The sequence below is a fragment of the Lingula anatina genome, chromosome 7 (genome assembly GCF_051362555.1).
Source record: "Lingula anatina isolate TDL-2025a chromosome 7, LinAna3.0, whole genome shotgun sequence".
Taxonomy (NCBI): Eukaryota; Metazoa; Brachiopoda; class Lingulata; order Lingulida; family Lingulidae; genus Lingula; species Lingula anatina.
This window is the reverse complement of record NC_141773.1, coordinates 12,845,843-12,872,194: the sequence shown is the minus strand read 5'-3', so window position 1 is coordinate 12,872,194 and position 26,352 is coordinate 12,845,843. Positions and strand designations below refer to the sequence as shown.

Genomic DNA, 26,352 nt, shown 5'->3' with positions numbered 1-26,352 from the left:
AGCTGTCAATTAAAAAAATATCTCATATCATATGACAGTCTTATCTCTAACATTTACACCATAATATCCGTAATTTAATTTGTTAAAACCTTGGCAATAAATGAAACTTGGCAAAATCTCTCTTTTCTTCTAGTAGTTTTTATACAAGTACTTAATCTGAGGCTTAAATTGTTATTTTGTTAAGCTGCACCATAAGTAGAAATTCAAATACTGCTAACAGATTCCTGCCTTCCTCACATCTAATGCAATTGCCACGGCAACATTCACTAAGAGTACTGCTACAGCCATCAGGGGCCAGTTGCACAAATTTACCTTAGATTATTTGGTCTACTTCAGCTCAATTTACAGACCTAAGTACTGGTCTAAAATATTTATTTCTATTAGAAACCAGGCACATATTCCATACAGATATTGCACTGCCTGCTATTGTCTTACTGCCTGGACAACATGCCTGCTACAACTTAGGCTTCGTTCACATGCAATGTCTATTTTCTAAATTCTATTTTCTATTCGCGGCATGTGTTGTGATCACCGTCTGTGCCCTGAATATCCCGCCGCGTAATTACTGGCAGCGCGAGCCAGTTACTATAAGTTACTATAAGTAACTGGCTCGCGCTGCCGGTAATTACGCGGCGGGATATTCAGGGCACAGACCGTGATCATAAGATAGCGCGAATAGAAAATAGAATTTAGAAAATAGACATTGCATGTGAACAAAGCCTAAGCCTTTTATGTCACTACATTACTGCCTGGACAATATGCCCATTACAACAAGGCCATTAGTTAACTACCTGGACAATACACTTACAACTATGCCTAAAATGCCAATGCCTTACTGCCTGCAAAATAAGCCTGTTACAACTATGCCTGTCATGTCAGTGCCTTACCACCTGAACAATATGCCCATTATAACTTGACATGTCATATGTTCTAGTACTAGTCGCCACCTAATGCCTGGACAATGTGCCTACTACAACTATTTATACTGTCATGCCACTACAAGGACATGTGTCCATTACAACTAGGCTTGTCATGTAACTGCTTCCCTGCCTGGACAATATGCCTATTACAACTGGGTCTGTCATGCCATTGCATTACTGCTTGGACAATATGACTACACTAACACTATACCTAGCTCACTGCCTTAAAGGAAAAACCAATCACTCCCAAAATAGTTCCAAAACTGTCCCAGCCTTACCTGTCCACCCAACACTGCACCAAACTCTCCTCCTTGACACCCAAGTACAGTTAGTGACCACCAGGGTATATAATATCAACTATTAGTGGCCACTGGTGTATACACATACACATCCGGAGTCATGTTCCACCAACACCAACATACTTTAAGTCTATTGTTCAGTGAATGTTGACTGAGTTTTCAGAGCAAACAGATATTGGATAATGTGACAACTTGGTCCAGAGTCACAATACACTGTGCTGTGCCAGCTACATGTTATTAGTTGTCTGTGCAAACTTGTCACAATAATGTCATACATCAGTGTAAATAACCTTGGCATTTTGGCTCATACTGGATGTTTTGTTAATATATGTAATCATAATTTTAGTGCTGTTTTCTTGATGGGGGTATCTGTAAATTGCCTATGTCAGTCAGTCTGCCTGCCTGGGTCTACCAGTGGAAATGTCTCTATCCAACCATCCATCCTCAACTTCTCGCCATTTTTCATTTCTTCTCTCCCCATCCATCTATCAATCCAGCCATCACAGCTACTTGAAATAATCTCATAGAAATAATAATACAACTTGCTATTCAACCAAACCTGAATCTAGCATCTTTGCTGTGCAAGAGGCTCCCTTGGGTCCCTGCTGGGTCCCCACAGTAACGCATTTCTGAAGCATGTAACCAGAGCAGATTATAGGCTCTCTTAGGGAGCATTCAGATAAACCTATAGCATTAGCTGGATCGATCCTACTCCGCAATGGATCTTCCTTAGTGCCATTGCAATTGGCTTAAATGTCTGACACGTCTCTTTACTAGTAAGTTGCTTGAGGGTAATTAACAACAAGGCAGCAAAGCTGTCAAATGTACAGACAAAAAGCAGGAAATAACTATGCACAAAATAGGCTAATGTCAATTCTGATGCAAAAGTACATTATGTTAAACTGCAAATTTAACATCAAATTTTAATTATGCTCAACAGGTAATACCAATGTAAGTAAAATGTGTAACAAGCATAAGGCTTCAGGCCCATGGGAGTTCAAGTTCACACTTTGAACATGTATAACTTCCAGAAAAAGAAGCCAATTAGACTGCTTTTCCAACTCAGGCTGCATGCCGATTTCGAACTTGACTTGCGTTTTAGTAAGATCAATTACTCCTGTGAGTTTCATGACAACAAGCCTATCGGTTTTTCTTGAAATGTGTTTACAGTGTTGCATATATGCTGAAAAGTGAAAAAAAAAAGCATAACTTCTACAATAAAGGCCCGATCATGCTGATTTTTGAACTTGACCTGTGTTTTATGAATATTCATCAGCTCTGTAAATATAAAGCCCAAAAGTAAAACTGCCTTCCACTTATCGTGCTAACAATGAAAGTGCACAGCGCCGGCGATGACGGCGACGACAGACACAGGTGATGTCAATATGTACAGACACATCTATATATATTTACTGTACTGTTTAAGAACAGTAATTGACATGGTTTTTCTTAAATGGTCATCATGGGAACAGTGCCCAAAATAGGTTTTTTTCAAATTTTGATGCAATATTACATAATGTTTAACAGCATAATGACCATCAATTTTTAATAATAAAATATTAGTATCATGGATGTTCAGAAAATGTGACTAGCAAAGGTCTTCAGGCCCATGGAACTTCAAAGTCACAACTTGAAAATGCCAAAATGTAAACAAGACAGCACTGTTCTGAAATGTTTTTTTTTTCCATTTTTAACAATTTTTAACATAAAACAAAATTAACAGTTAACTGCCATTTTTATATGATCATCTAAGAAAATTGATGAGATGGGAAAAATATCAACAGAGCAGTGTTAAATGTCCAATTTCTTCCATTCTGAGATTCTGAACATAGTGAATGATTGAATCTGACAAACTGCAATGATATGAGTTTTTTTCTATTTTTGAAACTTTATTACACAATACATGATAACAAGTTTACCATCTTTTTTACAAAATCAACTAACAATGTTGTAAAGATGCAGGAAATGTCAAACAAACACTTTTATGTATCTTATTAGTTTAATAATGAGACTGTTAACATGCCTAAGAATTGAATCTGAGGAAATGTGAAAAATATGCTGAAAAGTGAAAAAACAGCATAACTTCTACAATAATGGCCCGATCATACTGATTTTCGAACTTGACCTGCGTTTTATGAATATTCATCAGCTCTGTAAATATAAAGCCAAAAAGTAAAACTGCCCTCCACTTATCGTGTTTACAAGGAAAGTGCACGGCGCCGGCATCGGCATCGGCATCGCCATCGCCATCGCCATCGGCGACGACAGACGCAGGTGATGGCAATATGTACAGACACATCTGTGTCTGTACATAAAAAGGGTTCTTTGTTCTCAAAGAGGGGTGTCAGACAAGCCGATTACATAGAAAACACTGTAGTGGGAATCTGCTCTAGACTTGGATCGATCAGGCTGTTACAGTGTTTGAATCTGAGCATGACCTTTGGGGCTGTGTAAGAGGCTCTCCTTGGAGCTGTGCAAGAGGTTCTACTGGTCCCCAGCAGGGTCCACAGAGGAACACATTTCTGAAGCGTGTAATCTGAGCAGCCTTAATCACCCCCACCATCCCACACTTACAGATATGTACCAAAAATAAACAGACACTGAACCTTTTATGCTGGTCAGCTCTAAGTTGATGCATCTGTACAAACTGCTATTGGTTATATATATATATATATATATATATATATATATATATATATATATATATATATATATATATATATATATATATATATGAATATCTCCAGTAATATCGATTGTGCTTTTGTTCTTTTTAAGGAGATTGGTGAAATAAGGACTTTTAGCTTTAAACTTAACTTTGATTTGCAGTGAATTAATTAAAAGGAAAACCACGAATGATTGAACAATTTCTTTTTGCCAAAATTTCAGAACTTAGGGTCCAACTTCTGATTTCCCAAACTGAAACATTTTATCTAGAACTAATTTTTTGCAGTATAAACCAAGACACAAGCAATTTATGTTTGCTTGTAAACATTTATTAAACCAAAGGTTATATCAACAATATTTGTAAATACATGTAGGGAACATGCACTGAGAGAGAGAGAGAGAGAGAGAGAGAGAGAGAGAGAGAGAGACTGACTACAGGTCTATACTAATATATGCCATTTGAACAATTTGCTATTAGAAACACAACATTGAGAACTAACGACAAACTACAGAATATGTTAAAAACTGCTGGTAATGGGTCACAGAGGTTTTGTAGAATAGAATATGCTCTTCTAACTCATCCATACATGAGATAACCTCAATTTTTTCTGCTTACATACATGTAAAAGGTTTTTAAGGCAGTAAATTACACTGTACCCCCTGAGACATCTTATTGATCACTAACTTACAAAAAAATCTGAAGTGCAATGAACTTTCACATTCTGCCAGACAGTTCTTAAAAGGTTCATGTGTATCTTTAAGTTGAAGTAAGCCCCCTCCCCTCTTCTTCTCCTCAAAGCATTTCACACGTACGTGCACATGCATGCACATGCACACACATACAGTACATAAACACAGTAGTGAAAACAGAACTTTCCTCCATGTATCCCCCCCCCATTTCCCACTTTTTAAAAATCTTCCATAAAACATTTTTGACAATTCCACCCTTATTAACACAACTTAAAAAGATTAAAACACGAGGCGAAAATAATTATACTAAAGGCAAATATTTTGACTTCCTTTCCTGAAGAACACCAAAAACTACCATGTTTCCAACAGTGGCTGTGATACTTTGAACATCAAACATCATTCCCCAAATATCTCTTCCTAACTATATTACCTACTTGTTTGAATTCTGCAAGATATATGATCGCTGAAGTACATTACTTGTCTTCTCCTGGTACCTAATAAATGTAATCCCACTTGGAAACTGACATAATCTCTTCTATACCAAGCAGTATTACAAGACCAGCTCCCTGCTGGAATACAGCTTACTTGGAAATAATTATTAAGAAACCCCTCATCATATCCCAGGAGAGTAAAGTGCATCTTCACAGGTCTGTGAACTCTGTGGTACCTATGCCAGGTAAATTTACAGGGTGCTCCAAAATTTTTGCCATACTATATATGTTTGCTTCAGCCAGTAACAGCCTAAGATACAGAAGAACTGGAAAGGCACTACTATTCTTTCATTAGAATTCTTGTTACAGTCTAATGGTCCTTATAAATCAACGTATTCAATAGACCAAGCACTGTTTAATTTACTGAACTTACTCATAAGCACTATCATGTGAATGTTGAACCAGTCATAAACAATCGAAGCAAAATTTGCCAGATCACACAGAACAGTATGGTAGTAGATCCAACTATGATCTCAACCCAATGTCATAATCTCAGCCCCTAATAAAGTTGTAAGAATTCATAAAATAGACCCAGTCTCAGAAAGTCATAATGATCTGAGACTGCAGCAGACAAGGCCTCAGCTCATACTCAGTTATCTTATTTTTGCAGCCCCTAGCATGATCTTTGACACCAGCTCACCTTGCGATCTACTTAACTCCTCGATTACAATACCTCTCACCTGTTCTATGACATCATCACCCCTCAGTCTACTCTTATTACGTCCCAAGGTTGATGTCTTCTTTATTCTATCTTTAATAAGCTTTACCTATGGTTCAGCCGTTACTAGTATACAAAATAAACTGAGAACAAGGTACACTAGAAAGTGCATTAAACAGTGAAATAAAAAAAAAAATATATATATATATATATATTGTCAACCATCTGACTCAGTATCTTATTGTCTACATGAAACCTCTGATCTGTTAAAATATTTTAATTCTTACTTGCCATATCATGTTTTCCATGAAATGTTGTTTCAACACTACCTTATGCTTCAGTTTTATTGTTAATGAAATGTATTCTTATTTTCTATTAATAAAAACTACTAGTATTTGGTCTTCAGAGGCCTGGCGTTAAAATGGTGTTGGTAAAACACAAAAGTAATATCCTTCCTTCCTGACCTAGGGTTAATAGCCATAATCTAATATATTATATTCTTTGAAAAAAGTAACTGCATTTACAAGAAACATTCCAATCTTTATTGGATCAAATCTTATAAACTGTGAAACTTAATCAGTCCCAGATCAAAGGTACACTTAATTTTCACCTGATCCTATGCCCCAGTACGACATCAAAAATAGCAAACTAATTTAGATTATATCTTTAATCTAAACTGAACTTGGCTGAACCATAATCATGGGCTTATTATTTCAAAACCTTAATAATTCCTGTAGAGATTTTATGTACTGAGTTAATTTTCCTTTTTGTAACAGTTAATGCACCAGTCAACTTTAAAAAATCCTGAGCTTGTGTTTTTTAACTGAATGTAAACTTTCCAGTTCACCAAAAAAGCAGAGCAGCATATATTCCTTTTCAAACTTTAAAAAACTCACCTCATTAAATGTAAAGTGTCCTCAGTTGAATTATAGTGTCCTCTATTCATAAGCTCAAACTGTATTTAACTGTTTAAAAAATTACCTTTTATCACATTATTAGAACCTACTATTAACATTTTAGGCTTTCACTAACATAACATTTAGTACATGTATTGCCTATCTTGGTATAACAATTCCCAAAACCAAATATGAAGTATTAAAATTTTTAAAATCCTACTCTCGGCACAGTAACTAAAGAGAACAATGTGTCCAAGTTTATATACCTCAACTACTGCATCCATCTATTGCCTTCAAGCTGTATGTACCGTGGGGGAAGTTTCTCAGCAAATTACTTTGCAAATTTCTCTACATGTGAAGTGATAGAGCTGAAGAATTTTAGATTTTAAAGTAAGCAATGAAATTGGACAGTTGAATTATAGTTGAATTCCCAGTCAAGATAGACTTTGTTGTGCGTGTGTGTATTTTAAAAACTAAAGAGAAACCAAAGATGAAACAAGTGCCAAAACTGATGAAAGAACTGATTAAGATCCCAAGCAATACATCTACAAGGTGGTCACTGTACTGACAAATGTTCTCTTCTTTGCATTTATCTTAAAGAGTCTAGTATACATGTATCTTAGTCTAGGACAAAAACACAAAAGAAGCTGAATAAATAGACAACCATTCTAAACAAATAAAACAAAAGTGATTTTAAACAGTGACAACCAAATCAATACCCCTACAACACACTGCCTATCATATATCATGTATAACACAGAAAACATTGTAAGAGGAGTAATTAAAGGTGTTGTACAATCTCCAGACAACACATGTATCCATCATGTCGAGTGTGTTGTTGTCGTCTCTGAACCAAATAGCGCGACACTGTGATTATATGCAGTGATAAATCGGCTGCACTCTGGAAGCCACTACTGTCACAGTACAAAGGAGCGCTGAGCTGGTTTACTGAGCTGGTTTACGCTTTGTATGGGACTATACAAGACATTGGTCACAGCACCTGTCCATTTGTCTTTTTGGACTTCCTGTTTCAATTTTGGACAGCCTTTTTATTTTAAAAGATCTGTATCATTGGAGCATACGGAGCCTAGATAGCTTGTCTCAGTAAGAACATGAGCCGAGAGACTCTATTCACTACCTTGCCCATTTCCCATGACAGTAATTTACAGCTGGGACTGTGCCATTTTAACATCATAAACATGGAGCAGCCCCAAAACCAACTGGATACAGTCCCATATATAACTATAATCAATGTCATTTTAATTGTTTCACAAGTCTAGCTCTGACCCATCCCTAGGCTACCAATTATATTCTAGTCTAGCAGGTACCCCTTTGATGTTTGTTATCAAGTCCCATGTGACCTTCCCTGGGGGGGGGGGGGGGGGTTTTGCACTGACTTCAAAGTTGAGAGAGTAATTGTTACTTGCCCTGTAAAACAGTCTTCCAGGTTATAAACTCTTTGGAGCTGGCAGTGCTTCTGATTATTACTACTACTTCAAAGTGAATTTAAGCTTAACTGCCAAAATTTAGAAATATTCTACAAATAATCCTTAAGTCAAATACTTTTCAATCACATCTTTAACAGTATCCTAGTGCAGAATTATAAATGTAACATAATATTTAACTAATACACACCACCGCTAAGAACCTCAAAATTAACACTTTTAAAGCAAAAACAGGGTCTGAAATAATCTATATCAATCCAAAATTAAATACTAACAGGGCAAAAGAAAACAATACTAGTACTGTACACCATATGGATTCACTGTCCAATGCATTAAGACATTACCACTTGGTAATCATTCACAAGTAATTAATGCAACCTCATCTGTTTAACTAATGAATAGATTGAGGCAGAGTAATACCCAACAATGTGGAAATTATGTAGATTTGACACCTTCATGTCTGGACTATGAGTATGACTTATTTATATCTGTCTGACCTCTAAGAATATCATACCATGTAAGCTAGAATTTTTTTCTCGATCAGCATGCTGCATGGATGATCATTTAGTGAACTTTAAATAAACGACACTTTAATTGTGACAAATTGCATAAAAACTGCAGTTGTAAGGATCAAAATAGGTCCTGAGTCACTGATAAAAGTGTTTTGTTATGTCATCAATATTTTGTTTCACAGAAGAAGTTTTATAAAGATTATATACTGTAATTCTTTTATATTTTTATACCTCCAAACAGAAGAAATTTTGTGTACAGACAATAATCTTGTATTTAGAAAATTACATTTACTCATCCATGCGTATATTCTTGTGATTTAAAGAAGTTGAATTTCATCTACAGTATATTTATGAGCATAATTTTTTTTTATGTTCTTAATGATATCATCACCAGCAAGAGAGCCCAGAGAATGACACACACAAAAAAAAAAAAAAAAAAAAAAAAAAAGGTCTAGAAGTTACTCCTAACAGGGTCGTCACAGTCAGTGGAGAGTTGACAGATGTCATCTGCCTCATGTCAAGCTCTGTCACACCTCCTCAATGATATTATCTACAACCTGGCACTGCTGGATGACATCAAAGGTTGTCTTCCCAACTCAAACCCTGATGACAAGATAACAGAATATAGCAGCGTGAAGACATGGTGATTGTCATATCAGGTTACTGAAAAGACTGCAACATACCTAAAACTTCCAAGGCTGACAGGTTATGACACTTGTAGCGGATGTAAAGATGTGTTTTTTGATTGTATAAGATGTGGAAGATATGGACTGTGCATCTTGCTTTCTCTCCCCTTCCTCTACCTCGGATGGTTGGGTAACTCTGCACAGGGACTAACCTGGCATTTTGTTATTGTAACTGTTCAAAGCAGATACCGATAGTAGGATAATAATAATAGTTATAAAGATGAGTGTTATATTTATAATGCCAGAATAGTTAAAATAAAAAAGACATGTTGGAAACTAGAGGATCAGAGAGGCGATACCGCCTCCGAATATTGTACCACCAGCTGGAGCAAGCGCATTCGTATAGACCCCCACATACACAAAATAAGGGACACAGCCACCAGTTTTGTGCTTGACAAGCTGTAAAAATGCAATCAACAAGAATTTTTAAACTATTGCAAAAATATATATGGTACAATCAAATTTAAGTTCTTCGTAAGGTAGGTCAAGGGTCAATTTCAAGGTCACAGTAAATTGCCAGTATATGACTTCCTATTCAAGTTCAAGAGTAACTATGGACCTATCTCTGTCAAGTTTGAAGTTAAAAGAGAAAGAAATTAGCAGAGTTCAGTTCATGATAAAAAGTAGGTCAAAGGTCAATTTCAAGGTCACATTTAGATTGCCAGTATATGACTTTCTATTCAAGTTCAATAGTAACTATGGACCTATCTCTGCCAGTTTTGGAGATAAAAGGGAAGCAAAATTTGCAAAGTTCAGTTTATGGTGAAAAGTAGGACAAAGGTCAATTTTAATGTCACATTTATAATGCCAGTATATGACTTCCTATTCAAGTTCAATAGTAACTATGGACCTATCTCAGCCAGTTTTGGAGATACAAGGAAAGCAAAATTTGCAAAATTCAGTTTATGGTGTAAAGTAGGTCAAAGGTCAATTTTAAGGTCACATTTAGATTGCCAGTATATGACTTCCTTTTCAAGTTCAATAGTAACTATGGACCTATCTCTGCCAGTTTTGGAGATAAAAGGAAAGCAAAATTTGCAAAGTTCAGTTCATGGTGAAAAGTAGGTCAAAGGTCAATTTCAAGGTCACATTTAGATTGCCAGTATATGACTTCCTATTCAACTTCAATAGTAACTATGGACCTATCTCAGCCAGTTTTGGAGATAAAAGGGAAGCAAAATTTGCAAAATTCAGTTCATGGTGAAAAGTAGGTCAAAGGTCAATTTCAAGGTCACATTTAGATTGCCAGTATATGACTTCCTTTTCAAGTTCAATAGTAACTATGGACCTATCTCTGCCAGTTTTGGAGATAAAAGGAAAGCAAAATTTGCAAAGTTCAGTTCATGGTGAAAAGTAGGTCAAAGGTCAATTTCAAGGTCACATTTAGATTGCCAGTATATGACTTCCTATTCAACTTCAATAGTAACTATGGACCTATCTCAGCCAGTTTTGGAGATAAAAGGGAAGCAAAATTTGCAAAATTCAGTTCATGGTGAAAAGTAGGTCAAAGGTCAATTTCAAGGTCACATTTAGATTGCCAGTATATGACTTCCTATTCAAGTTCAATAGTAACTATGGACCTATCTCTGCCAGTTTTGGAGATAAAAGGGAAGCAAAATTTGCAAAATTCAGTTTATGTGTAAAGTAGGTCAAAGGTCAATTTTAAGGTCACATTTAGATTGCCAGTATATGACTTCCTATTCAAGTTCAATAGTAACTACGGACCTATCTCAGCCAGTTTTGGAGATACAAGGAAAGCAAAATTTGCAAAATTCAGTTTATGTGTAAAGTAGGTCAAAGGTCAATTTTAAGGTCACATTTAGATTGCCAGTATATGACTTCCTTTTCAAGTTCAATAGTAACTATGGACCTATCTCTGCCAGTTTTGGAGATAAAAGGAAAGCAAAATTTGCAAAGTTCAGTTCATGGTGAAAAGTAGGTCAAAGGTCAATTTCAAGGTCACACTTAGATTGCCAGTATATGACTTCCTATTCAACTTCAATAGTAACTATGGACCTACCTCAGCCAGTTTTGGAGATAAAAGGAAAGCAAAATTTGCAAAATTCAGTTCATGGTGAAAAGTAGGTCAAAGGTCAATTTCAAGGTCACATTTAGATTGCCAGTATATGACTTCCTATTCAAGTTCAATAGTAACTACAGACCTATCTCAGCCAGTTTTGGAGATAAAAGGAAAGCAAAATTTGCAAAATTCAGTTCATGGTGTAAAGTAGGTCAAAGGTCAATTTTAAGGTCACATTTAGATTGCCAGTATATGACTTCCTATTCAAGTTCAATAGTAACTACGGACCTATCTCAGCCAGTTTTGGAGATAAAAGGAAAGCAAAATTTGCAAAATTCAGTTCATGGTGTAAAGTAGGTCAAAGATCAATTTTAAGGTCACATTTAGATTGCCAGTATATGACTTCCTATTCAAGTTCAATAGTAACTATGGACCTATCTCTGCCAGTTTTGGAGATAAAAGGGAAGCAAATTTTGCAAAGTTCAGTTTATGGTGAAAAGTAGGTCAAAGGTCAATTTTAAGGTCACATTTAGATTGCCAGTATATGACTTCCTATTCAAGTTCAATAGTAACTATGGACCTATCTCTGCCAGTTTTGGAGATAAAAGGGAAGAAAAATTTGCAAAGTTCAGTTCATGGTGAAAAGTAGGTCAAAGGTCACTTTCAAGGTCATAGTAAGATTGCCAGTATATGACTTCCTATTCAACTTCAATAGTAACTATGGACCTATCTCTGCCAGTTTTGGAGATAAAAGGGAAAAAATTTTTGCAAAGATCAGTTCATGGTGAAAAGTAGGTCAAAGGTCACTTTCAAGGTCATAGTAAGATTGCCAGTATATGACTTCCTATTCAACTTCAATAGTAACTATGGACCTATCTCTGCCAGTTTTGGAGATATAAGGGACTAAATGTTATAATTTTGGAGTTACCATAATGTGCCTTAAATTTCGTACAGAAAAAATTAATTAAAATAAAGAAAATGTCATTTTGGTCAAAATTCTTGAAATAGGAGGTGCTCTGATGTTTCAGAAGTTCAAATTTGATGAAATAATGTCATTTTTGAACACAAGTTGTCTGCTTTGCCAAGCCTTATGTTTTATTTATCCAGAGTTCAAAATTTATTATCCATTACCGTACTGCACATTTTGCTTTTACCACCAATATGTACTTTTTGATACAGCGTAACTCGAAAACCGTATGGAATACAAAAAAACCGAGACCACCTCCAGTGTTGGGCTTTACATGCTCTACAAAATGCAAAAAAGAATGGGTCTCTAGCATTAACGGTTCCCGAATTAGAGACAGTTTTCAGTTTCGGTATCTTATGGCCGCTACTCCCGTGAAAATGCACCGATTGACCCCAAATTCATGGAGATGAAAGATGACCTGAAGGGTAACACCTTCCAATAATATTATTGGTTAAGTCTGTGTGGTGTCTGAATAACAGGGCAAAAAAAATTTTTTTCGTAAAAAATTTCATTTTTTTGAAAATTTTGGCCCATTTGACCTTGAAGTAAAGGTCAAAGGTCAAATCCAAGGGTATATTTGAAATCTACACATATGACTTTTGGAAAGCCGTCTATAGAAATTTTTCCCATAACTCCTTCCGTAGGGTAGATAATTAGCATTTAATTTTGCCATTTTTAGACAAGGGTGCATTGCAATGAGTGCCACACCCAGACCCCAATACCGACAAAGCCCAAATTTTACGTGGAACGAGTTGAGATTATAGGTGACCTAAATCCATGAGATGGGTACGGGGGCCCTTACCGTCTAGGAGGAGAAGCGGTAACGGTAGCCGTCCGGCGGAGCCGGCGGAGCCAACGGAGCCGGCGGAGCCGGCGGAGCCGGCGGAACGATCCGGACGGGACCGAAACCATGTGTACCGCCAGCGCTAACGCTGGTGGTACAATTATTACAGATTTTGAGATACCTGTACACTTTTTGAAAACTGTTAAAACTGACATTGATAAATGTACAAGGGGAATGTCTGTAACAGTAAAAGTTGACATAATGACAACTTCACATGAATAGTACTTTCTCATTCCAACAACAAACATCCTGTAGATTAAATGTTCTTTTTTCATTGGAAATAGTGCCTGAGATAGCTGTAACTGAGGCCCCTTAGTCATTAAACTTCTATTTGTCTGGTGGTATGGTAATTACTGGAAATTTCTGCACACCTCACACATATTATTATTTTACGTTTAAAAGATTGAACATTTTCAGTTATTCACAATAATGTACCTTTTGAGAGAAAGCCAATTCACTTTTGAGAACTTTTTTACCAACAAAACATTGTTTTGGGGACTATTAGTGATTTTTTTTTCCCGATTTTTTTTAGCTTTTACCATAAATTGCTTGTCATGCAAGGCAATATATATATACATTCACTAATGTCAGACAAGGTTTTATGCATGGGACATTTGTTTTTGTCAAATCAGTGTAAATAACCTACAATTTCAAATCCTTTCATGAAAAGATAACAAACATGGCATTTACCATGAAACATCCAGCATAGCAATCCTTCTTCGTCCCAGTAACAACCTACTAGTAAGGGATATCTTTATATTCATAAAAAAAAAAAAAAAAAAAACATCCACAAAATCTATAGACTATGGACTAGCCTGGCATGCTCTCCAAGTCTCTATCATATACCATAATCTGTGCACGATGTATTGCACTGACAAATCTCAAGACTTACCTTATTTACCTGCTGTATCTACTAGTACCTGTGGAAACCTGTCTCAAGTCATCGGTCATCTTTCACTGTCCCTCACTGGACACTGAATACATGAAGCAGGGGTCATCGGCTAATTAATACCTCTGGTGTCCAGGCCATGCGCACAGCTTTACATCAAGTTAAAAGTTAGGCCTCTTCCTACTACTACAGGGCAATATTGCAGCAGATGGTGTCTTTAATATATCAAGTTATGACATTCTGGTTTACAATGACACCTCATGGCTAACTTGTTTCCATAACATTTGACTGGAGTTTTATGTCCGTAGCAGTCTAGAGATAGTGAATACATTACCCAAACAAAATCAAGTCTTTTTTAAAATTAAAATTTGCAATTTTTACCACAATAATTCACTAACGGTAGTAACCAAATTAAACTAGTTTAGCAAATGGATTTTACAAAGCCTATATTAGTTAATGTCTGACAGTAATGAGAACTATAACCTAACTCCAGCAGACTACAAAACTGATTGCACATTTCTTGTTTTGAGCCAACAGACAACCCAAGTGCTGCTGAAATCAACTTAGACACTGCTTCCTAAACACAATCTAGTCTCATGTTAGAAAACAAGACCCTATGAATCCTTTTCACAAAATAATGTAAGCCAGAAAAAGAGGTCTAAACCTTCAGCTGCAATATTTAATTCTATTGGACTACTACTAACTAACATCTCTGTCTAAAAATTAAGTCTACTAGTAATTTTTAGGCTTTTCAGCATTTAATTAAAATGTCTCTTTTGAAACCGGACCAAGCCCTTGCCAGCTCTCAGCCCAGTTTACTTGTCTTATGGAGGACTTATTTTGGCAAAACATCTCTAACTTAGATCGCATTCACAACGAGTTGAGCCAGGCTTTACAAATCCTGGGGACTAAATATGGCGGACGTACATGAAAGAAAAAACGCCTAAACGCCATGTGTCGTCCCAATGGAGCCGAACTTTAATTACTGTACCCCCGCAGGGACGACGCATGCAGAGGCGTGTGAGAGGCGGAGAGACTATTAAAAGATTAGGCGGTTTTTCTTTCATGTACGTCCGCCATATTTAGTCCCCAGGATTTGTAAAGCCTGGCTCAACTCGTTGTGAATGCGGTCTAAGGTCGCATTCAGAACAGTGGACTAACTAGTCCGAGGGTCAAGTATGGCCACCCACTACAAAGTTTGCCTTCTAATCCACTCATAGGCACTGAATAGATTCCCCGTGGGGCAGTTTTCAAGTGGGTGGGCCATATTTGACCCTCGGACTAGTTAGTCCACTGTTCTGAATGAGGCCTAAGACTCGCCTTGAATAGTGGTTTACAGGTATCCTCCCCTCATTAAGGCCCAACCACAGATGTTGTCTAGTCTGTATAATGATGAAACCACCAGCCATCAGGTGTACATCTAAATGTCATCTGAGCAAAAGCCACAGAGGTGCCACCCATCCAATAATGGATCAACTAAAGAAATACTTCCACTCCAGGAAGATGTATGAATGTAACAAAATGTCTGGGTCATGCTGAGGAGCCAATGTTGTGATACATGAAACCTGTCCCCCCCCCCCCCCCCCCCCCCCCCCACACACACACACACACACACACACACACACACACAAATATACACTTAATTTCTAGTCTTGCCCGACTCCAGAACACAGAATATATATATATGTACAACTTCCTGGAGTGAGACTTTGGACAGTTTTATTGAACTCAGTGCTGGGTGTGACCTGACACTGCCCACATCAGGACCCCCCCCTTCCCCTGGGGTTGTGCTAGGACTGACTCTAGTACTAACAATCATATGATATTAATATGGGTTGCTTTCTAGTAAAAGTTCAAACTTAGGGTTTAACTTGTCAGACAATACTGAACGCTGCTTCCATACAGAAGTTACATCCCATTACTGGTATATACTCGAGTAGCCAGCAGTTGCCTTGAAATAGACACATCTACACCAAGGAGCATCAAGGAAACAAACTCCACCCTTGGAACACATACATTTCTATGCGTTTTCTCTATTCAATTCCCACTGTTTGCAGGTGATATTTTCTTCTTAATAGCTCATTAAACAACATATTTGCCCATTTAGAGCACCTTAATGCCAGCAATTCCAGTACAACAAGCCCTGATTTACCCAGTCAGGGCATTGCCAATCCATTAAGTCCCTTTAAGTTTACAACCAGGTTATGTCCTTATGCCTCGCCTATATCTTGATTGGTTAAAAAAAGCTTCCCACTACCTCTTAATAAATTGTGTCCCAAGCTACTCCAACTGGTAAAGATAACTCTTTGACCACATTCCCATACCTAGATCGATCTAGCAGGATCGACCCGAGGGGATTCTCCCCAAATAACATTCAGCTTAAATGGCTAAGTTGTCTGGAACGCTTACTGAAGCTGCAAAAATGATAGTTTTAACTAAATGATAGTTTTAAAATAACCTCCTTCAGCAGGCATGCTAGTCCTCAGAGTAGCTTATATTAAGCTGAACGTAACTCAGCGAGAAACCCATCAGATATGGATCGAGCCTGCTAGATCGATCTAGAGATGGGAAAGGGGTCTTTGACTGTGGGCTATAATATATACAACATTAACAAGGGCTGTCACTTAGGCTCTATTCCCATAGATTTTAGATCGATCTATCCCCGCGGGGAGTCTCACTAAATTACTTTCAGATAATCTGACTTAAGTGTACGTCCCGCCTACTACAAGCTGTAAGGGGGTAATTAACTTTCGTGTCCGCCCGGCTGACAGCTATTTAGCGTGAACCCCCAGGGAGTTAGATCGCTCTAAAGTAGGTCGATCTAATCTATGGAAATGGGGTGTTACTCTTCAGTTATGATGTTCCCAAGTACCTAACCAGTCAGTACAGCTCTTTGCCCACTGGCTATACACAACATTGAGCCTCAAAAGAGCTGTCATCAGCTTTACCTGAAATGGCGTTCCGGAGTACCTAACCAGACAGGGCAGCTATTCGCCCCTTAGCCATACACAAGATTAAGCTCAGCAAGAGTTGTCACTCACTCTCTGGAGGGCCGTCAGCTTGTCACCCTCTGTGTGTCCCCTGCGGACATAGCCTTATGACCACAATTACAGAACAATTAGTTATCAGTGAAACTTTGGATCCTGTGACCTAGACTGACCTTTGGTTTTAGAAATAGTAACATAATAGAAAGAATATACTAATGTACATGTACCTTGGTTCTGTTCGTTGTCAACATGGTGATGGATGATGTCCGCCTACTTCATACATGTTAATGCAAATTTGATGACTGTCTGTAGCAATGGTTATGCATTTGTACATTATACTTGTACAGTCAATGCCTATTACCTATATTGAGTATTTAGCTTTGTAAATTCATGGTATTTTCCCATTATATATTTTGTTTCAGCAAGTCAAAAATAATTTCCTTGGCAAAAGAAAATGAGAAATGTCTGACTATTTGTTTCAATATATCAATAATCATGATTTTAGTGAAAAATCAGTCTTTTTGCTAAATAAAAAGAAGGCCATGGTTGCTCCAACTGCAGTTCACTTATACTGGGTAGGATTATTTCTGGTTTAATTACAAGATTTAGAAATTTGTACGAAAATATCTGTACAAAATACAAAGCTATCTTAATCACCTCTAAATACATTTCACATTCACCTAAACAAGACTACCCATGTACTATTGTAACCTAACAAATATGTAAAATCTAACTCACACTTTACAATTTATAAGTTCTTTTTACCTGATCAACTTTTTAATTTCCAAGATTTTCCTAAGAAAGTTCCAGCATGCTTCTTATTCAATCTGGCCTTTCTTTCACAATGACTTTACCGTCCTCGAATCCCTTTTCTGATCATCATCTGGGCATGATCCAAATGGGTTCATTTTGTTTGTTGGAATATAGCAAACCTGTAGAACATAGCATGCAAGCCATCTGTCAAAATATGCCTTGATATTATCATAATACAATGATTCACCGAGTCCAGCTGATAGAAGTAAAACAATGATAAACAACTTGCCAGATTTATATATATATATATAGTTTCAAGGTAAATAATGTCAAGAATAAAACTGCATAAAAACATCACTGAGAAAAGCTTGCTGTACAATTTATCTTTAAATTTATACAAAAAAAAAAACTTATAAGAGGCAGGACTCTGGGAGAGGGGGAAGGACATGTTCAGAAAGGTCAATCAGAATGAAGAGGAAAGGGAAAAAACACGTTGAGAAAATAAAAAGAGAAAGAGAGTTAACAGAAATGAATTGAAAGATAGGTGGATGTCAAAAAGCTTTAAATCAAATTAACCCATTTCTTTGATCCAAGTTAACAAAAAAAAAAAAAAAAAAACATCTGAATACAATACAATCTGGTCTCTAAGTGCTTCCTACAAAAATAGCCTCCTTGTTTCAGTTAGCATCTCTGGTGCCTCATCAGAGTACTAGTTACCAAATTTATTCTTAATTCTCTCCCCATAGCTCGTTATCTGATGACTATCTTTTCTAAAATACTGTTGTTAGCAACCGTCATCTTCACTTTGTTCTTATCTCTCAGATATAAATATTGCAGGTCTGCATGCAAGGTTCCATTTAAAGTTTGTAGACTGGTCAGACCAGGGTAAAAGACTGCAGTGGGTGTGTATGCGTGTTTATGTGAATGCATGCATGCACATGCATTTGTGTGCATGTGTGTTTGTTTGTGCATGTTTGCTTGTGTGTGTATGCATAAATGTATGCATTTGTGTGTGTGTGTTTGTGTGTGTGTGTGTGTGTGTGTGTGATGTTACGATTTATCTTCTTTGTTGCCATGGACATGCAGAGTGATTTTTACTCAGATCCTACTTATAGATAGCTAGTCTTATGCTTGCATATCAATTTTCCCTCAAATACCAAAGTGATTTTTACTTGGTGATAATTGACAAAAATGGAAAATTTGTCATATTCACTGTTCACATATTCAACATGGTGCAATCTGGCTAAGAGAAGCCTTCTCTCCTGATAGTCAACTGTCTATTCGTGCCAACGACCCCCTCTACCTCCACTAAAATGAAACAAATGCCTCATTCCAACTATTAAGTCCATCGAAACATGTTACAAATGCACAAGACAAATATTTCTGAATAAACTGACCTTTATTTCTTTTATTTCCATTCACAAGACCACACAACTGCTGCATCTAAAGCCTTTCATTTCCCCTTTTATTAGCTATACTGAATGACTCAATTATCTAAGTACACACACAGCTATTAATTAAATGAATTAAGAGGGCTGAATTAATTTCCATTCCATATAACCATGTAGATGTATGTATACATGGATGATGGGCCAGCACTGCCTCTTAGTGTTAGATGGAATGCTTAAAGGCCAGGTTTTATTCATGGATTATTCACACATACACACCTTGAAAGTTGATATACCAGGACTTGGCAGTCATGCTCTGTAATTCTTTTCTCTCCACAGGAACATATACACCCACAGAATAATGGACTCCCAATATACCCCTAAACAGGATTGCACAATTTTGGGGGTTTATTTCCCAATAAAATATCAGTAGAAGTGCAACAACACCTTACATTTTCAACCTAACTAGATATATCTTCAACAGTGGTTACAGTCTACTAAGTTCTATTATTTTGGTTAATCTCATTACATTTATTTTTTAGTTTGTGGTTTGGTCAGTATAATACAGTTCAGTGTTTGATGTTGTTTTACAAAAATATCTTGAAGTGGGGATACAAGTATTACTGCTGATAAAGATCAGGAAATGCCTCATTTTTTTTTCTACAAAACAAAACCACAAGAAAACAATAAGTATACATACTACTAGAATAATGACAGTATCCTTTTTAAAAATTCACTAGAAAAAAACAAACTAAACATGTCTTTTAGTACATTATATTATTCTTGCTCCATCAGCTCCGTTAGCTCGTTTTCTTTTTAAAATGCGAAATAAAATAAACATGTGACAAATTATCTGTACAGTAATTTCCCTAAACTTTATAACCCCTACCTTACGAAAAAGTCCTATAGGATCCTATAAGATCCTATAGGATCCTATAGGAAATTGGGCCAATTTCCTATAGGATCTTATAGGATCCTATAGGACTTTTTCATGAGGGCTACCTGGTTTACACAGGTATGCATTATTAAGGCCCACCTACATACTTCACTAGGTCAAGGTAAACTGGATTTCTCTCGGAGAACGGTTGCTTGCTTTAATGGGGGTATTCTGATTTCAGAGTATATATATCAACAACTGCTTGGGTGGTAATACACCTGGGGTATCTTATTGGAATATAACTGAGATAGTTAACATTTTATAGCCAGTTTGTGTAAAACTTAACAGGAATAGAAAAAATTTCTCTGATTCAGCATGTAGACGAATGAAAGTGCTGGCACAAAAGAGTATTTAAAGATTTTCTACACTTATAATTTTTAATTTACTCCTGAGCATTATTCTTCTTGTACTGCTTATCTATTGAAACTGAAAGCAGATAGCCAAGATTTAATCTGGCCAAGTGAATTTCATTTAGCTATGCTGACCAAATAAAACCACAATATTTCAAATGTGCCACTGATACTAAGTTCGGACAGGGAAAACTTTTTTAAAAACCATACATATTTCCCAACTTCAGAAAACCTCTAAAACTAAGCCTTGCAATGTATCAAAACAAGTGAATACAACACGGAGAAGACGGTCTATGCTATCAAGTTCTTATTCTACAACGTGACATCATTTTTATCGCGATTTTAAAACTTAATTATCGTATAGCTTGCGGCTGAAGCAAAACCTGTTTACTTGCTGCAGTGTCGTCTACGGTAGTACATGTACATGTATCAACACTGACGAGTGGTCCTACGAAATTTTAGTGCTAACGACACAAAACCGGGAACACTTTGATTCCCCTTATGTCATGTAACGCCTTTAAATAATCATTTACAGTAACTATGTAAATTTGTATAAAAACATGTTTCCTCTTACCTATGATCTGTAAAAAATCTCAGGAACTTCTAAATTTCCCTCGCTCAATGTTGTCTCCGTCTTCTCGTGTATTGTGAAGTACGTCATATCCTGTAGTGCACTACGTCATCATTTTTTGCTGATGGCAGCCTGTGCAGCGACATGGGCATTTGGGATAGACGCGGTAAAAATTTGCAAAAATCTCCTGCAAACTGGTGATTCTTGTCTAGATGCCGTAGAGAAATCTATAAGGAGTAAGTTCTATCGAAAGGTTAACGGGTTTTGACTTATGAAACGTATCGGTCGTATGTGAACAGGCGGATTTGCCGCTGGGAAATCTGTGTACTGCCGGTCACTAAAAATCGTCTGCTGTAGCCCGTAGCATAAAAATATATTTTGCCGACAAAACAATTCACACCGGGAAGATCGTCATCGTCGCAAATCATTTATGACTTGGTTTGATATAATGTTGATAGTGCTATTTGTTGGCCAGGGTGAATTAAAAGATTATATTTAATTTAGATTTTGTAATTTTTCATTTTACCCATGTATCACATTTTTGTTATGTCTGACAAATAAAATATACAGTTAATAAGAGATAAATGAATAGTGTGCGCTTTCGAAGGAAAACATATTCCTTTTCTTTTATATATATATGTGTAAGTGACAGATAATTATATATATATATATATATATATATATATATATATATATATATATATATATATAATAATTATCTGTCACTTACACAAAAACATGTCCTTTCCCAATGTGTTTCTTTATATTTGTTCCTTTCCGTTAGGACACTATTTTCTAAGACCCCATTCCCAGAGTTTAGATCGATCTACTGTAGATCGACCTAACTCCCTGGGGGTTCTCGCTAAATAGCTGTTAGCCGAGCGGGCAGGAAAGTTAATTACCCCCTTACAGCTTGAAGTAGGCAGGATGGACATTTAAGCCGGATTATCTGACACTAATCTAGTGAGACTCCCTGCAGAGATAGATCGATCTAACAGCTCTGGGAATACACCCTAAGATAGTGAGGCTAGCCTGTCATCTTCTGTTCACAATTACGTGTTAATATATGTAATTGCCTTTTCCCCTGTTTCAGTCCTGGAAGATGACCCAGCCTATGGACGGTACCTAGTGGGGAAGGGAGGTATGCCCAATGCTGCAGGAACACTACAGCTGGATGCTGCTCTCATGGAGGGCAGTTCACTACAGTATGGGGGCGTGGCTGCTCTCGAGGGGTACCTAATGAGATTTTTATTTTATCGTGGATGTCATATGATGTCATACTTTATTAAAGCATTTCTGATATTTTTTTTAGAAAAAAAAGAAACATTGATACAGTGAAAACCTGTACCTAAACACTAATGAAAATGCCACTTTTAAGTAACATTGAAAAGTTCGCTCGTGGCTATGACATCCCAACTGATGGCCTTTAGTTTCTGAAGGAGACCACTACTAAGAACTGTCTGTTGCAGAGGGAGTATTCAGCCTAGTGAGCCATTGGTAGTACCTAAACTTTTAAAAAGACATTTGTACAAGCAAAGACGTTAAGCACAAATTAAGTTGAGAATGGAGGCATTTCATTGTGCAGAGAAAATTAACCCCTTTTAATAACCATAATTAAGAAATTATACTTTTCTTTATTTCAGGATCTCTACCCCCATCTCAGTGGCTCGGAGAGTGATGCAGGGGTCGCCACACAGCCTACTAGTGGGACAGGGTGCCCTCGAGTTTGCTAAGAAGTGTGGCTTCACCACTCAGACTAATGATCAGCTACTGACAGCTCAGGGAAGGGAAGAGTATGAAGTAAATATGTGGCTTATCTCAATCACATTAGCACAATATATTTATAGTATCTTGCACAATACACAGCTGATGACAACTATACAAGACTTCTGTAACACAGTGCATTATTTATTTATTAAATATGCATTGTGCACGTTTATATAAACTACACATTTTATCACTTATGATAGATATTTGGTGTAAACTTGATAAAATTGATTTTCAGCAACTTGGAATTTCAAATTCCTGTATTGAATATGCCTTTTTATTATTGATTTTTGTACTTTCTTTTTTATTATTTTATTTTTAGAAATTCTCTCATAGAGTACACTATGAGAGCCTGTTTGATAAACATGATACATTGGGTGTCATTGCTCTGGATAGGCATGGGCAGATTGCAGTAGGTAGGATTTGCATTGGTTTAGTTGTGGTATTGTTGTAGCTGTGGCATTTTAATGGTTGTGGTGGTTGAGATGATGCTATGGTTGTAACATTGTGGCTATGGCATTTTGATGGTTGTGGTATTTCTGTGTTATTTTAATTTTCTATGATATTAATTGTGGTGGTTTTTGGCATCATGGTTGTTATGACATTGACAAAATTCTAACATCGACAGTGCTATAATGAACATCTCAGCGGCTTGAATGTGACATGCTGATGATGTGAGTAAACTTTGATTTTGTTTTGGCTTGAGTGGGTTCTTGTTTATTGACTTTTTTTTTTATTTCAAGTACATCATTTAGGGTTAAAAGCTATCTTTATCTCTTTTAAGGGCATATATTGCCCTCTTTCAAAATTTAACATTAGAGCATGTTCTCTTTTCCTATGTCCCTAAGGTGTGTCATCTAGTGGTGCTCCTTTTAAGGCTGTGGGAAGAGTTGGTGACAGTCCCTTACCAGGAGCAGGGCTCTATGCAGGTGCATGTAAATGGGCATTAGATCACCTAAGATATGTACATTTATGGTTGTGTATTCATTCAAAGTTAATGATCTATCATGTGTTTGACCAAGTGGCATGATGAGGTGCAGTTTCTTTCATAAAAATACAAGTAATGTTCTGCTTTCCAGGAACAATGCAGAGATTTCTCTTGTGAACTGAAAAAGTGTCATTAGTCAGTTGTTTCATGGTAGTGAAACGTGCATTGTATGCCTTTAAATATACATTGTATTTCAGATGATAAAGCAGGAGCTGCCTGTGCCACTGGGGATGGAGATAAGATCATGAGATTCTGCCCTAGCTTCCATGTTGTACAACTCATGAAACAGGTACAGTTTCACCCCAACTTAAATACAGATATAGTCTGAGTGAATTTATTTATATTCTCTTATACTCATCACTGGTAGTGTTGTCTTTCGGTTTCAAATATGTAGAATGACGATAATGATGACAGTGCTCTAATTATTAGGTTAAATGGTTTTCATTCTTCTTTAGTAAAAGTCAGTTATCTCTTGTAATTGATAGGCTGCATTTTGTGTCATGCTAAAACATTTTACTTGGAAACGAGTGTATGACTGTGTGGATTTTTTAGGGACTGTCTCCCTCAGAATGCTGTTCCAGTGTTGTAGCAGAGATGGTAGAGAGACTTGGGGAAGATCCACCATTAGAAATAGGCCTCATAGCCATGAATATGCAGGTGAAACTTAAATTGCCGTGATTTAGTTTTTTTTTTTCAATTTATGCATTGCCATGATTTTGTACAGGATTTTTGTCAAACGGAAGTTAGTATCATAGATTTTGTGAAATTTGTAATTGAAGACTGCCTGTATCATATTGACAAAATAAAAACATATGCCTAGAAAATGTGCATCCGACACGTCATGTAATAAAAAAAAAACTTTCACAAACAGTTACTTTCTGCAGTGCCCAAATTGCATATAAACTTGACAGCAGACTTTCATTTTTGACCAGAGAAAGATAGATAGTTGGTTGCAGGGTTGGGAAATGCCCCTTTCAGCTATGTTGGATCTGTTTGACAGAGAGGAAGGTAAACAGATGGCAAATATTGTACATGAAGGACAAGGTGTGGACAATGAAAATGAGAAATGTTGGGGAAGGTATGGGATTTGAGTGAGAATGCCATTTTCATTTCAGGGTGAAATAGGAGCAGGTAGCACTGTTAAAATCTCCGGAGGGCATAATGGAAGTTCATCTTATAATGGATTTGCTTATGCTGTGTGGCAACATGATTGTGAAGACCCCAAGATACTGGTTCACAGCTGACGTATTCTGTATGGTAACATGACAGTAATTAAGGCAGCAAGGAAACTGGTTCACAGCTGTACTATGATGTATGGTAACATGACAGTAAGGCACCAAAGATACTGGTTCACAGCTGTACTGTGATGTATGGTAACATGACAGTAAGGCACCAAAGATACTGGTTTACAGCTGACCTGTGATGTATGGTAACATGACAGTAAGGCACCAAAGATACTGATTTACAGCTAAGTTATGCTTTATGGTAACATGGCAGTAAGGCACCAAAGGTTTTAGTTTACAGCTGACCTGTGATGTATGGTAACATGACAATAAGGCACCAAAGATACTGGTTTACAGCTGACCTGTGATGTATGGTAACATGACAATAAGGCACCAAAGATACTGGTTTACAGCTGACCTGTGATGTATGGTAACATGACAATAAGGCACCAAAGATACTGAATCACAGCTGACCGTTGGTGTATGGTAACATGACAGTAAGGCACCAAAGATACTGGTTTACAGCTGACCGTTGGTGTATGGTAACATGACAGTAAGGCACCAAAGATACTGGTTTACAGCTGACCTGTGATGTATGGTAACATGACAGTAAGGCACCAAAGATACTGAATCACAGCTGACCTGTGATGTATGGTAACATGACAGTAAGGCACCAAAGATACTGGTTTACAGCTGACCGTTGGTGTATGGTAACATGACAGTAAGGTACCAAAGATACTGGTTCCACAGCTGACCTAACATTACATAAAAGGAACCAGGATTTTGGTTCAAGGTTGACCGATGCTGTATGATAACTTGATGGTACATCCTTGTACACATTACATTACGAATATGTAATCAGTTTGGATAAGTCACAGCACAGCTGTCTGTGCCTGATGTATAAGAATTTAAAGCTATGATCAGCTATATGCCAGGATTTGCTATAATGTAATCTTGTGAATTAATTGAGTAAAGAAACTGAAAATAAATTCTTTTATCCCGTAAAAAATGCATTTATTGTCAGGTCAAAATAGAATATAAGGGGCTCAATCTTTCTTACAATACAAAACAATATTAATAGAGATTATGCTGTAAATGCAAAGCTGTTTAAAGTACAGACAAAGAAAATAACGACAGTGCACAAAATGTTTTTCTTTTTCCAATTTTGATATAATTTTGCATTTCATTTTACAGCAGAATCTCCACCACTATTGTTACCGTGGAAATTGAGCAAAAGGTTCAATTAAGCTGCTTTTTGAGCTTGACCTCCATTAAATGCTATTAATCCCATCAGAAAATTTGAGGCTAAGGCACTTGCATTTACAGTGAAAAATGCACGGTAACAATGGTTTTGATTACGACGGTGGCTACATGTTCAGATTGCGTCTGTTCATAAAAATCACA

General features: G+C 36.8%; 2 protein-coding genes across 20 annotated transcripts in view; one reads left to right on the top strand and one right to left on the bottom strand.

Annotated features, from left to right (window-relative positions):
* Positions 1-21,074, bottom strand: part of LOC106173715 (uncharacterized) — a 94,207-nt gene extending 73,133 nt beyond the window's left edge. For 15 of the 18 annotated variants that reach the window (XM_087016646.1, XM_087016651.1, XM_087016652.1 and 12 more), the window contains exon 1: positions 20,974-21,074. The gene's annotated coding sequence lies outside the window, so the exon portion shown is untranslated. Of the gene's footprint in view, positions 1-1,198; positions 1,352-20,973 lie in introns of those variants that run through there. The other 3 variants (XM_087016649.1, XM_087016659.1, XM_087016647.1) reach the window with 2 other exon arrangements.
* On the top strand, positions 21,027-26,248 carry LOC106173810 (uncharacterized). 2 transcript variants are annotated; one of them, XM_087016678.1, is made up of 8 exons: positions 21,027-21,206; positions 22,064-22,202; positions 22,614-22,770; positions 23,060-23,153; positions 23,586-23,666; positions 23,923-24,014; positions 24,278-24,382; positions 24,841-26,248. In XM_087016678.1, exons 1-8 carry the CDS (start codon positions 21,095-21,097, stop codon positions 24,967-24,969), a joined length of 909 nt encoding a protein of 302 aa, XP_086872804.1. In that variant the 5' UTR covers positions 21,027-21,094; the 3' UTR covers positions 24,970-26,248. The 2 variants fall into 2 exon arrangements, with proteins under 2 accessions (XP_086872804.1, XP_086872805.1); XM_087016679.1 differs by lacking the exon at positions 23,586-23,666.
* Positions 26,249-26,352: the final 104 nt, after the last annotated feature.